This window comes from Phaseolus vulgaris, chromosome 3 (assembly GCF_051622355.1).
Source record: "Phaseolus vulgaris cultivar YP4 chromosome 3, ASM5162235v1, whole genome shotgun sequence".
Classification (NCBI taxonomy): domain Eukaryota; kingdom Viridiplantae; phylum Streptophyta; class Magnoliopsida; order Fabales; family Fabaceae; genus Phaseolus; species Phaseolus vulgaris.
The window spans coordinates 54,749,895-54,764,050 of NC_143500.1; the positions used below are offsets into that span (position 1 = coordinate 54,749,895).

Below are 14,156 nucleotides of genomic sequence, written 5' to 3' on the forward strand. Positions count from 1 at the left end.
CATAGCAACACAAAACGCATTTTTAGAACCAACGAAACTAACAATTCTGCAACAAACAAAAGCTAAGCACCCAACAAACAAACTCGTATTTTTCTACCTTGTTGCAGAGCTTAGATGCGCGCCCCCACCGTAAGAAACCTATGCACTCTCAGCGCCCTCTTCCGCTCTCGGTTAACCCGCAACCCCAACACCAAAGTTGAAACCTTTAGAAAACCTTCTTCTGAATTCGAAGTGGGTTTTGGTTCTGAACTGCAACACTCCTCAGAGTTCGACCTTCCTCGTGACTCTTCCCGAGGTGCCCTTGTCAAGTTTCAATTTTTATGCCTACTCATGTTTTGATCCATTTTAAGTCCCATAGAGGAGTCGTATTGCGTTAATGAGTTTTGTGTTTTTTTGAACTAAACGAGTTCGAAAAAAAAATATTGGGCTTTGTGCTAGCGAATGCGTTTGTTTCACTTGTTTTGTTTCTTGGGGGTTACTTTGGTGTGTTGTTGGGGTATTTGGGTTCTAATGGTGTTGTTTTTTCAACGTTTTGATGCAGGGGATTTGGTCGACGAGGATGTTCAGGTCTCTGCTTTACTGTGCTGTAAGTGTTTGTTGAAATTACTGACAGAGTACATGTCATGTGTTTTACTTCTGGTGACGTGGTTACCTAGAGAATTGAAATGGCCTTTGCTCATGTTTTTGTTTTGTGTCAATGTTGGACATGTGCTGTTTTTTTTTTCTTTTGCAGCTAAACAGGACAAGGGGTCTGGTTATGATGAAGTCGATCACGAAGAAAAAAGGAAAAGTGCGGTAGCTATACCATGGTTACCAGACTTGTCTCATGGTAAATTATTGGCAAAACGAGAGCTAGTGCGTGAGCGGAAGTCTAAGTGTATTTCTAAATACTCAAGAACTCACAGATTCCACAGGTTAATTAAATTGTGTGCAGATAAACTAGGAACAACACAGGCAGTTAATGTGTTGGGTCAGTTGGGTCGAAAAACAGGCGTCAATGAGTACAATGCACTTATAAAAGTGTGCGTACAGAAGGCTAGGGTGACTGATGATGAATACATTGCTCTAAGTGAAATGAGTAAGGCTTTTCACCTTTTCAAATCAATGAGGGATTGTGGATATCCACTTGAAGAGCAAACATATGATCCACTTCTTCGGTATATAATTGATATGGGTTTGGTTCAAGAATTTCAACTTTTCTCTGATTTTATCAAAGCTGAGAATCCTGGTTTAGCTTCACGATTGGGTTACTATGAAATGTTGCTGTGGTTAAGAGTTGACAATGAAGAAATGATCCGGGACATTTGTGAGTTTATTACAGTCGATGATAGAGAAGACACTTCTGCTTTACGAGGTTGGTTAATCAATTTTAATGATTTGTTTTGTCCAATTTTGAACATCCAGTGTAGGATTTTAAAAGCAACTTGTAAGAAATTTGTGAGTTGCTTTATTTTTTTCATTTGTGCTCTGGTTGATCGAGCGAAGAGAAATAGGATGGATGGAAATTGTTTGAGGTATGCTTTGATTATGTTATAGATATATGATTTGATTATATTAAATAGAGAGATATGATATAATTTGATTGGGAAACATCTTACCAACTATTTCCCATTATTGGAATCTGTTATGAGGAGACAGTTTATTGAAAATGTCTGCTATTTGAAGTTCCTTAGGGACATGGATTGTAACCACAAGGCCTCTGTCAAGATTAATTTTGATGAAATAATTGTCAATTTCAATGTTTGGTCCTATTTTTACCAGATTATAGGCAATATTCATGGCTGAACTGTTATTACATTACAATTGCATAGATTAATAATATCTAAGAAATAAAATAAAAATTGATGGTGTTTCAAATTAATGGTATTTGATTGAAGAGAAATAGAGAAGATATAAAGAGATATGAAAATAAGTTAAAAATAGTATAGGGTTCTACCAATTTCAAAATTAATTATCCTCCAAGGCCCTTAAACTAAACAAGACCAACTTGTTTCCATCCTCTAAACAAAAAAAGGCAGTAGGGACAACAATGACGCCTTCTAAAAGACATTCTTGTTCTTGCTACCAGGGAATACTAAGTGACACGATTTAAATGATAACTGCTTTGGAAATGGATGTTTATGCCTGTGCTACAATCACTGGTATTTTTCTTAAATCATACCATGTTAGAAACATAGTAAGAAAACTGAATTTGCACTAAATTGTATTCCAAGTATGTTGCTGGCCTCCAGCTTCCTAATAATAGAAGTGACTGTGCTAAGCATAGTTATTTGAAAATCAGTGCATGCAAAATAATTCATCTTGTTGTGTATTTTTATGTCCAAGTCCAAGTAACATTTTTGTTTCACGTGGTAGACAAAACTCAGCCAAAATCAATTGTTGTTGCAGTAAGTTACTTGATGGCTCTTTGTGAAAGTGATCGGAAGATGCAACTTTTGGATGTGGTGAAGAATATAGACATCATCAAGCTTTTATCAGTAGAATCTATTGAAAATATATTCCAATCATTACGCAGGCTCCAGCTGGAATCTGTTGCAGAGGATATACTTTTGGATTTGAGAGCACGTGGTATGATTATGATCTTATTTTCTTCTTTAAGCATCTTTGGAGAAGGAATTAGAGGTGGTGCACTGTTTTGTTTATTAGATAAGACCTATATGTTTTCCACTTTATATTACAACTGTGTTTTTCTTGGGATTTAGATATTTGATGGGTTCTGTTTGGTTTGTAAAATTATCATTATGATATAGTGTTGAAAAGATAGAAACCGAGATTACATATGAAGAATTTCGTGTTTTAAACTTCAACAGAGCTATTCAATTTATAGAGGAGAGAACATAATTGTAGAATATTCAGTTACATTATTTTAGACTAATAACAAAAATATAGAATCAATCTAATTGATACTAATATCATTAGTTACTATATCTATAGAATTCTAACATATATACAAGATTTTAGCATCCCCCCTTAATCAGGAGGGTGTAGGTCATATGCACTAAGCTTGCTACATATGTAGATAGTTTGAGGACCACCTAGTGACTTAGCGAATATGTTTGCTAGTAGACATTTCCTTGGACATGACTTTTTCTTTGCCAAGATGACAATCAACTTTAATACGCCTTGTCTTTTCATGTAGTAATGGATTTGAAGTTATATGTATGACAACATGATTATCACATATAAGTGATAACTGTATAACATCCCCAAATTGTTGTTCTTGAAGCAATTGTTTGAGTCATATAAGCTCCTAATTGGCTACAACAATTGGTTAATCTGCCTCCGTGCTGAACCTAGCTAAAACATTATGTTTCTTGCTTTTCAAAGAAACAAGGTTATCTTCAACAAATATTCTAAAACTAGAGCTTAAAAAGAGTACAGGTGGGGTCTCAAGTAGATATTTGTTTTTCTCGTTTAGTAACCCCGTTTTTTGGGTGTATAAGTACAATATATTTTATGCAACACACTATGAGATGCTATAAATGTCTGAAATTGAGTAAACAAATACTCACATGCATTATCACTTTGCAAAAGTACAAATTGGGACACCAAATTGATTTTTGATTTCGTGAAAAGAAGATTAAAAAATAGAACTTGGACCCCAAACATCTGAATGGACTACAATAACAAAAGGGGACAAAGCCCGACTAATACTGTAAATGGAAAAGGAACTATAAGTATGCTTACTTAAATGACATCAATCAAAAGACAAAGATTGCATACTAAAGGGGACAAAGTTTAGTCATTGATTTAATCATTGATTTCAAATGATCACTTTCCTCTTTGAAAGCTTTCATACTAAACATTGAAAAAGGAGTTATGTGAAGAGATCCAGAAAAGGAGTTATGTGATCAGTTGCTCTTGAATCAAGAATCCAAATACCTTGAGAGAAAGGGCCAATAGTATTGTATGTATTCCTACCTTTCTTATCTTTCATGGGTAGGGTATACAATCTAGAGAGTTTAGTCATTGATTTAATCATTGTTTTCAAATGATCATTTTCCTCTTTCAAAGCTTTCATACTAAACATTGAAAAACACACCACTAAAAGATAATAAAGATTCAACTCTTATTGCTTTGATTCTTAACCAAAAAAGGGCCTATTTGGAAACACAACCAAATCAAAGTCAAATGAGACGTCGCCCATTGGTGCTAAAGAGGTCCCGAAGACCTTGTCTGTGGTGGTAGCAAGTTAAGCTCACTTTTCTGGCCCACCACTAACCTCAACGATGATGGTTAAGAATGGCGGTTAACTAGGCAATGGAAACAGAGCTCCCAAGATTAGGAGCTCTGGTACCAACTTGAACTATATTAGGAATAAAGAATTATTTTATTGATATCAATCAAATCGATTACATCCTCATCATCAGTGCTTATAATAACCAAAACCTTTTCAAAATGGAAATGAAAACATGCTGAAATGAATAGGAAGATTCTGAAGATGTTTTTTCCTAAGTACTATGGAGATATTGAGAATATCTTTTGTGTTAACAATATGCTATTTACAATACAATTTTATTTAGAATTTTAGAAATTGAAATTAGTTTAAAATTGTAGTCCTAATGTTTTTGGGCTAGTAAGAGTTAATATACAATTACGGATATATTCATAAACAAGTTTCACTTTGCAAATTATTGAAGCCTTAGAAAAAAAAATGGCTTTAATTTTCTTAATTCATAATGTATAATTTTTTTAGGTAGAGATCTATTGTGTGTATATGATATAGATATATATTTTCTTGAAGCTTTGTTGAAGTTGCATATGTACTAATTTATGTTCATCTAATACCTTGCTCATATTTATTTGGAATGTGAATGGATGGTGAAAATCTGTTCTCCCGAAGGATCAAGTATTATCTTCCTCTTTAAGTTTGTGGCATGTAAAGTTAAGGATTTTCATGATGGATTCTTTCGTGATGCAGATCATGATGCAGATAATATTTCAAACTTCATTGTTAGTTATGCTGTTGGCATTCCAAATTTAGCGGTGAGGAACTTCTCATGTCATGAATGCTATGGTAAATGTCCTTGATGCTATGTTATACTTTTGATTTATCCTTTTATAGCGTTAGGGACTAGTTGTGGGTAAGGTGTGGTTCCCCAACTCTTGTTTTTATATTCTTTCTCTTTTTATGATATTTTGAGGTGCTGCACATAGTGATGCCATGGCACTTTTTTTTAAAAAAAAACAAAAACAAAAAACTCATGTTTTGTGCAGAAACTACTTTAATCCTTCTTCACTGCCATGAGGTTTTAAACCATTGTGCTTCTATACAACTAAAGCACGTTATGTTGATGAGTTTGACCACAATTAAGGAGTGCTTTCAAGTTTTTATTTTATTTGATTTATTTTTATGTTATTTGGGATAATATTGGACTTAAGTAGTTCTATGTTTTCTTATGTATGTCGTTTGGTAATGTTGAAGGTTGAGGACATCATAACAAAAGTCAATAATATGCATGGAATACTGGAAGTGCTGCCTTCAAGGTCATCGTATGAGAAGCTCATTTTGCATTTCTGTGGTTTAGACAAGGTATTCCTCTTTTTATTCATCCTCATGTTGTGGGCATCACTTGGCTTGAAAAATCTTATTCATGAGAAGGAAAGAAGAGAAGAAAAAAAGCTAGAAGGAAAATGCTGACAAGATGAGTAATGAGTGCTCTATTGAGAATGTGGAAAGTATCACAAGGGTTCAAAAGCTTTTTTGTAGTGTAGAAAACTATTTATCTTTGGATTGAATAGACCAAGTTGAGTATGGAAGGACCTACTATACACTAGTTCAATAGATTGAAAGAAGCGAAAACCTCTTTTCCATGGTCAATATTTAAAATAACATTGATTACAAGGTTTGGTGCAAGAAAGGTTGAAAATCCATGAGAAGTTGGTTGAAATAGGAAGTGTATACATAGAATCTTTTGGATTTCTGTCCTCTGAAGTGAGAAAACTAGCAGAAGGGCCATACTTAGGTTATTCATATACAACAACTTAGCTCCCAAATTGTATTTATATTTGTTTTTTGCCTTTTTATTTGACAATGCAGGTGGGCGATGCTCTAGATATTGTTGAACAAATGTGTAACGCTGGCTTTTACTTGTCAACTGGCGTGTTACAATTCATATTACAAATCTGTGAGGAATCTTATGAATATATTTTGGTATATCTCATCTTCCTTACAACATGTCATCTATTTATTCTTTTTTATAATTTACGCAATAATCTATTCATCTCTTCTAACAGCATATGTAATCAAATTTTGGCCATAGATTCCCTGGCAGTCAATGTTGTGCATGTGTTAGTCCGCAAAACTACTTTTTTTGGTAAGGTTCTTAGGGCTCAAACGACAGACTATAGTCCAAAACTACCTTGTGCAGACATTTAACTGATATTAGATATAGACATATGTGCTTATAGAGTATCTTAGAAATTAATAGTTATAGAATAGAATGTATTGAAAACTAAACAAAGTTTTTTTTTGTCTATTCAACTTGTCTATCTCAAGTAGGTATGAATTTGCAAATAATATTTGATTGAACTAAATTAAGCCCTTGTAGAACTTATTTATAAATTACATTTTGAATGATTTATACAATATGTCTAACATTATGAAACAATAAATCACCAAAAAGTCTAGTAACTAGTCATTACAAATAGTAGGAATTCAATTTCTTAAACGATGTCTAGATGTACTAAGAATAAAAATTATATTGTATTAATGCCATTATTTTTTATTGTATCATCATGAGTATAAAATTTATATTTGTTACAAACCTGTAGTACATATGAATTATATAAAAAAAAATCTCTAATTATAAATCAAACGTATGATTTTGAAGTGCATTATAGTATGTATAATAATTATTCTCATGATCAAGGTCTATTAGATTGATTATTTAATAACATAAATACATGTACTTAACCCTTTATCTATAAACAATGACTTTGTTTGCAATAAATCCGTAGAAATAATAATTTATTATGATTGATATTTACAAAGGGTAAACTTTTTATATGTCTTTCTTATGTTTAAAATGATTGGTCACTTTATTTGTCTTCAAATTAGAGATGAATGATTTTGGATAGTTTGTGTTTTTTCCTTAGAATAATAGGTGTGGATTATTTCACTAATGGTTTTGGAATATGTTGAATAAAAGAATGTGAAGAGTATGGTGCTTATTTAAACTCCTTAATCCAAATAATGTGGTCCATAAATACACCCAAAATAAAACTTGTAACTCATGAAAATACTTGAGAGAGATAGGTCAAAGTGAATAGTCGATATAAAGACAGCTCGCGAACAAGCTAAGTTGGCTAAACGGAATTGAAACTTAAGCTAACTGGACAACTGTGATTTCAACGACATAGCTTGTGCTTTAGCTTGTATATAATATAAATATAATTATATGTATAGAGAATGGGTTGCCAATCACAATTTTCAAATAATTGGTCATGGAGTCTCTAATACAACCTTACATTTTTCAACTTAATGGCTTAAAATTCAAGGTGAAGGTTCAAGACATGGTGAATTCATAGTTAATTATAATGAAAACGAATTGTTTTATTCACAATGTTAGTTCCCATCTATTATAAAATGGCGAACTAATCTTTTACAACACCTTTGCAAAAGACCAACTGATTTACACAACATAGGATGGGAGGAAAATGTTATTGGACGAGAAAATCCTTCTTTATATCTGTACATAAATAAGAATTACATCAAGAAGTTTATCTTCATTTTTCCATTTTTGTATTTTCATGAAATTTCATTCATATAGTTGAGAAGTTTTCAATTTTTTTATATTTCAAGAGAGCTTCATTATTTTAAGTCGAAATTAATTGTGTATAATTTTTAATTGTTTTAAACATGTATTCTTCATATCGTACTGATATCTATTGTTCTTTTCTTCCATGCTTGACTAAAAATGAAGGTATATCAAATCCATTCCATAGTATGTCGCTATCATTTGGAGTTGAATGGTGAAATAGCCAGGTGCTTGGTACACTTTTGTGTGAGGATAAAAGATGTAAGTTGGATCTTTTTTGTTTACATGGGTGCATGGCTATGTTGATTTAGAAGCCATTATGGTTAATAAGCTACCGTAGGATACTAAATGTGTTATTAGAAGATTCTATATATCTCTTTGTAATCCTTAACATTCACCAACTTGTTTTTTTAAAGGGGGTACGTTAGCTAATTATGACTACAATTATTTTAAAATACATCCAAGGAGTAGCTTGGGGACATACTTGTTTTAAAGAAAGATGGTGTGTGCTAGCAAAATGCATGTGTTTGTGTGTCTCTCTCTTTCTCTCTCTATATATATATAGCTGAAAGCAATAGAAAAAAAAAATAGAAAAGAAATCTAGTACTTAGAAATTCAAACTCTCTGTCTAATATTGGTGTCAATGTGTCAAACATGCAGCAAACTTATTTTGTATTTACTTAATGCAGTTTGAAGGCGCATACAAGATAATTGGCGACTTAGAGGAAATGAATTTCAAACCTACGACAAACATGTATAATGCTATAATGGCAGGATATTTTCGAGAGGTGACATTCTTGGATTTTTAAGATATGTTTATTCTCAGTCAAACTTGCAACCATTTTTCCAGCTAGATTTTAATGTTTGGCATTAATTTCAATTGCAATATGTTACAATTTTTGTCATTTTCAACAATAAGTTAAAATAGCTCCTGACACTCAAGGACATGTTATCTTATATGCATATACTATTTTTGAACTTTTTTCTCTTCATTATTGTATCACCATTTTAATATTTTGTAGAAGAACATCAGTGATGGGTTGAGGGTCCTCAAGCACATGCAAGTTGCCAATGTACAGCCTGATTCTCAGACTTTCTGCTATTTGATTCACAATTGTGAAACGGAAGAGGATATAATGAAGGTACATTCAGCTTAATGTTATGATAGTAATACATGACTAGAAATTGAGCATAAACTCTAATGTTTATGTAAATTTATTAATTTTTTGTCTAGTGTTCTTGTCAAATGGTTACTGTAACTTTTGACATTGACAGTCTCCAATATTTATTTGCCTTCTGAAAATTAAATGTAATTCCTCCCGAGAGCATAATTCAGTAACCTCTCGGCCTAGGATGTTTTCACTATAGGTGAAAGTCCTTCCGAGAGCATACTTCATATTAATCATGAAAACTCTTGGTTTAGGATATTTTCAATCTAGAAGAAATCCTTCCCAAGAATATATTTTATCCAAAGTAGAAATTTCTCAAGAATGTCTTTGATCCAGGTTAGTTAACGCCGAAACTAAGATGATTAACCAAGGCCAGTGTATTGTCAAGGCCGAAAGGCCGAAAGGCTGTTCAAATGTTTTCTATGAAATGAATTAAACAAACTAAAGCCGAAAGCTTTGGATATAAATATGAAAACTTTACAAATTAAGTTTTTCATTCAATGTTAGAGGTTCATTATATAATCAAAACAACAAAATTAGAAATAACATAATTAAAAGAGATAACCGAAAGATTAGGCTGAAAAGTCAAATTATATAAAAGCTTAAGATTAGTACAATCGAAAGAGGTCATAAAAGACCAAGATAAAACATATTCAAAAGCGAGGTTTACAAGGTGAGGTTTACACCCACTTATATACTATAAAATGCCATAATCTCTAATCATTCATACCCAAAAATAAAAATATGATTAATGATTAATTTCTTTTAATGCATGCAGTCTTGTTGCTATATCCATCCACTTTTGATGACTTGATGTAATTGAGATTTTATGTTAACTAAAGTTCTGATGTTAAGATTTCTTGTATGGACATTTTGAGTTACTAATTACAATATTTTTTGTAGTATTGTGAGGAAATGAAACAATATCAAATTCATGCTACAAAAGAAGTTTTTATGGCCCTTGTTAATTCATATGCAGCTTGTGGAAAATTGGAGAAGGCAAAACAGGTATGGTGCAAGTAGCATACCTGGCATTACGATATTGGGACTTAAAGGGTAATAGAGGCATTGTACGAGCTTGAAATATCTAGCTAATAGAACTTGCAATGTGTTGAGTAGCTGCATGTAAATTGTCATGTTCACAGTTATTATTGCTAATGGTTACAAGTAATTTTATCTATCTAATTTGATCTAATTAACCATAAATAGTTTCATAAATAGCTTTTATAGCCTAATTAGTTAGTTTCTTCATGTTGTGTATATATGCCATGTTTTTCTGTAGTCCCCGTTTTGGAGTAACTTTGTATATCACCTCTTTCTTTAATATTGATGTAGAGCATAAGTTGTATTTCATGTTGCAGGTAGTTTTGGATCTAAAGTTACCAAAGAAGGCCTTAATTGAAATCAAGAGTGTACTTGTTGTAGCCCTTGCATCACATGGGCAATTGTCTGAGGCTTTTCTTGTCTATGAACAAATTAAGACAGCTGGACATAATTTGGAGCCAAAAGCCGTTACCTGTTTGATTGTAAGGTTTTGTATTAGTGTTTTTTATATCATCTACCTTCAACTTTTTAATTAATTATTGGACATTCTTAGGAAGAGTTGACCCAACATAATGGGGAGTTGGATAGATTGCTACTTCTACTCAAGGAAGTGAATGATCTAGACTATTGGGTTGATGTCTGCTTTAAGGTCATCTTGTACTGTGCACGAAACAAGAATTTGAGGTTTGATTTTTTACCCCTCCTGCATTGAATTTTAGTGTTTTGAAATTGTATTCTTCAAGTTGCTTATCTTCATACTCTGATCTTATGGTTCAGTACTGCTATTCTTTTGCTCAAACAGCTCAAGGATAAGTTTGAAAATGATGAAATAGTAATGGAAGCCCTTTTTGATGCAGTGAGTTCTTTGTTCCCTCCTAGTTAATTTTTATGAACTTACAATATTATGCCAAGATACTGATATAATTTGTTTGAGTTTGAAACTCTTTTGAGGTGACTTCAAAATATTTGTTATACATGGAAATTCAAAATTTTGACACGTTTCACCCTCTTCATCACAATTACTCCTATTGATATGTTGTTGAAGACTTCAAGTCATTTAAAGATATGACCAGATTATAATAGTGGTTGCACAATCTAACCTTAAAGACCAATTTTATAAGGTTGAATTTGCCTTAAGGTCCATTTTCTAAGATAGTATCAAAGTCTATACCACAAGGTTTGTTTGCTCAAAGTCTATCCGTTATCGGGCTTACTTCATTCCCATACTCAAGATGTCTAATCCTCTGTGTCAAAAAAATTGTTTATGATATTATTCAATGAGGAGCAATTGCTCTTAAATAGAATACAAAGATTTAATAACTGAAAATCCTATTTTATGGTGGATATAATCATCTATCCTAACAATTCAAGATCAATGATCTTGTACAATAAATATAAAATATACTGTCAGCTTATTAATCATCTTAATTATGGAATGTAATTAAATCTCCTAGTTACGTAATTAAAATTGTACATGATGGAAATACTAGTTGCAACATAAATCAAGGGATTTTGACACTTGCCAAGTTGGTGAGTGGATCTCATCCATTCCCAACTTGTCAACAACAATAGACTAGATGTAGCACCACTCACCCTTTTGTCAGAATATACAAATGGTGTACATATTGTCCCATTATCCAATTTCTCCTTTGTGAAGTGTATGTCTAGTTTAACATGTTTAAATCATGTTGCACTGCATTATGCGCAATATTTATTGTTGACTTGTTATCACAATACAATCTCATAGACTTCTTCCAATCAATCTTTAGGTCTTATAAAATTATCTTTAACCATAGTATTTCACAAATCCCTAAGGCCATGGCTCTACCTCTGCACTTGATCTTGTCTCAACATTTTGTTTAATGCTCCTTCAAGTGACTAAATTTCCTCCAAGAAAAGTGCAATATTCAAATGTAGATGTTCTGTTGTCTATAAAACCTGCACAGTTAGCGTATTCTAAGATCATCTCATTCCCCTTTGTAAATAGAATTCCTTTTCCAGGAGTTCCTTTCAAGTACTATAGAATGCAATAAACAACTATGAGATGAGTCTCCTTTGGACTATGCATCAATTAACTTACAACCCCTACAACATAGGCAATGATGGGCCTAGTATGAGACAAGTAGATCAATTTCCTGACCAGCCTTTGATAAGATTTTCTATCCAAAACTACATCTTCAATTGATTCACCATGTTTGTGTCTTTGTTCAATAGGTGTCTCTACTGGTTTAAGACTGTTATTATTGTGTTTTGAAGGCTAGACAATTGACCAAATAAGGAGCAGTAAGGATAGGTTTTCCTTATACTATTTTGGTACATTTTTATGGAGAAGAGAGACTCGAGTTAAATTTATGAGATGCCCAAATTTTTGTTTTGTCACCAACATTTTGTTGTGAGGTGTTCGGACAATAAGCTTCATGAATTATCCCTTGTTCATTGAAGAAGGAGGACAATGTTTGGTTGAAAAAATCTTTGGCATTATCTGTAAGGAACACTAGAAGGTCCCCACACATCACTATGTATTAATGCAAAGGGAACAAACATTCTTTTATTACTAGAGGGAAAGTCAACACGCTCGCATGTAATGTAATTAAATCTCCTAATTATGTAATTAAAACTGTACATGGAAATAATAAATGCAGCATAAATAAAGTGATTCTGACACTAGGCCTGAGAGGGTGTGTTGAGATATCACATCGATTAAAGATATAACAAAATTATAAAATAAGTGGATGCAAACTTTCGTCTTATTAAGCAAATTTTGTGCGGTGGAGATAAAGTTAACGTCCACTTACTAAGACAAATGTCTTTGTTGCATACCAATATTATAGTAGTAAGAAGAGAAGCAGAAAAATATCAAGGCACCGGAGAATTGTATGTTGTTTGCAATAAAAAGGATACTACAAAAGGAGGAAACCTCCAATGGCTCTAACAAAAAACAGATAATCCCCCCTCTCTCCTCTGCCTCTTGAGACTAAATATTAAAAATATTGTTCCACTTCTAACCACCTCCCCAGTACTCATGCTACCTCAGCTTGAGGATTTCCTTTCTTTCTTTTGTGCACATACTTCTTCCATGCCCTTCATGGACCAATGGCTCTTTCAGCCCATAAACTTCTTGGGCTCCAACAGTCTTACTGTTGGAGATTTCACATCGACTAAAAATGAGGAGATTTTATTATATATAAGTAGTTGCAAACCTCACTTTATAAGCTGGTTTTATGAGGTTAAGTTAGGCTTAAAATCCACTTCTTAATACTTACTAATATGAACTTTGTGTTTGTAGGTATTTGTAATTGCAGCATCTGAGTCCACTCATTTACAGATTGGCCTGGACTTGCTTTGGGCAATCAAGGATGAACTGGACCTTATGCCGTCACGGCAGTGTCTTGATTTTCTTCTGAGTGCTTGTGCCAAGGCTAGAGATTTGAACAATGCTCGCTTGATTTGGAGAGAGTACCAAATTGCTGGGTTTCCTTACAATGTATTAAGTTACTTGCGGTAAGTTTTTATATACTTTTTATCTTTGCCTCATGGTTGTGGCTTTTAATTATTTCCATGGCTGCAGAATGTATCAGGCACTTTTGGCAGCAGGGGATGCTAGATCTGCAAGTTTAATGCTTAAGAAAATTCCACGAGACGATGCAGAGGTTTGTTCTGTCATAATAGCATGTCAGGAAACATACAGTTCAGTAGGAGAGAAGAAAAAGCAGGGAAAAAGTAAAGGAAGAAAGAGCAAAGACCTGAATACTAGTTCCAGTGATATGTGTAGTTTATGATTTTTGTGTTGCTTTAGAAATGTGCTTCAGAAGAGTGATGTATCCATTTCATTCTTATTATATATCCTACAATGCCTCCTTCACAGTGTGTCATACAAAAAGATGTTGATTCCTTAAAAGATATGTTTTGATCTTAATAATTAGGAAAATATATATATACATATACATATATATATATAGCTAATAATTAGGATATTCTTCATTATTAGACATTATTAGATTTCAGCATATTGTATTTTGAATGATTATAAACAAAAGATATATGTTTGCTTTCATATTATTATAACTCATCATCTTAACAAAATTACTATGGCTTTTACCATAAAAATTGTAGCACAGATAAAAGGGCATTTGGAATATGATTCCTCAAGTCATGTTTGTTTCTGGTTTGAATATACTCATTT

The 14,156-nt window shown here is 32.8% G+C and overlaps 1 protein-coding gene across 6 annotated transcripts; it reads left to right on the forward strand.

Moving 5' to 3' along the window:
- The first annotated feature begins 114 nt into the window (after nt 1-114).
- On the forward strand, nt 115-13,871 carry LOC137808779 (pentatricopeptide repeat-containing protein At4g21880, mitochondrial). Of its 6 annotated transcripts, none has more exons than XR_011080734.2 (16): nt 115-295; nt 542-586; nt 734-1,354; nt 2,389-2,568; nt 4,922-4,986; nt 5,426-5,533; nt 6,041-6,154; nt 7,926-8,021; nt 8,450-8,548; nt 8,783-8,902; nt 9,833-9,937; nt 10,291-10,455; nt 10,527-10,657; nt 10,776-10,829; nt 13,260-13,474; nt 13,542-13,871. XR_011080734.2 is itself a non-coding variant. In XM_068610051.2 (16 exons), the coding sequence occupies exons 1-16, from the start codon at nt 115-117 to the stop codon at nt 13,750-13,752; spliced, it is 2,535 nt and encodes an 844-aa protein (XP_068466152.1). In that variant the 3' UTR covers nt 13,753-13,871. The 6 variants fall into 6 exon arrangements, 4 of the variants coding, with proteins under 4 accessions (XP_068466152.1, XP_090156051.1, XP_090156053.1 ...); XM_068610051.2 differs by having other exon boundaries at nt 10,751-10,829; XM_090299926.1 differs by having other exon boundaries at nt 156-295; nt 4,922-5,017; nt 10,751-10,829.
- The last annotated feature ends 285 nt before the right edge of the window (nt 13,872-14,156 follow it).

Excerpts from the sequence above, each read along its gene's own strand:
- LOC137808779 (XM_068610051.2), top strand. The coding sequence starts at position 115 with ATGCGCGCCCCCACCGTAAGAAACCTATGCACTCTCAGCGCCCTCTTC. Across the intron at positions 296-541 it reads TCCTCGTGACTCTTCCCGAG|GGGATTTGGTCGACGAGGAT; the intron begins GTGCCCTTGTCA and ends GTTTTGATGCAG. Across the intron at positions 10,658-10,750 it reads GCACGAAACAAGAATTTGAG|TACTGCTATTCTTTTGCTCA; the intron begins GTTTGATTTTTT and ends CTTATGGTTCAG.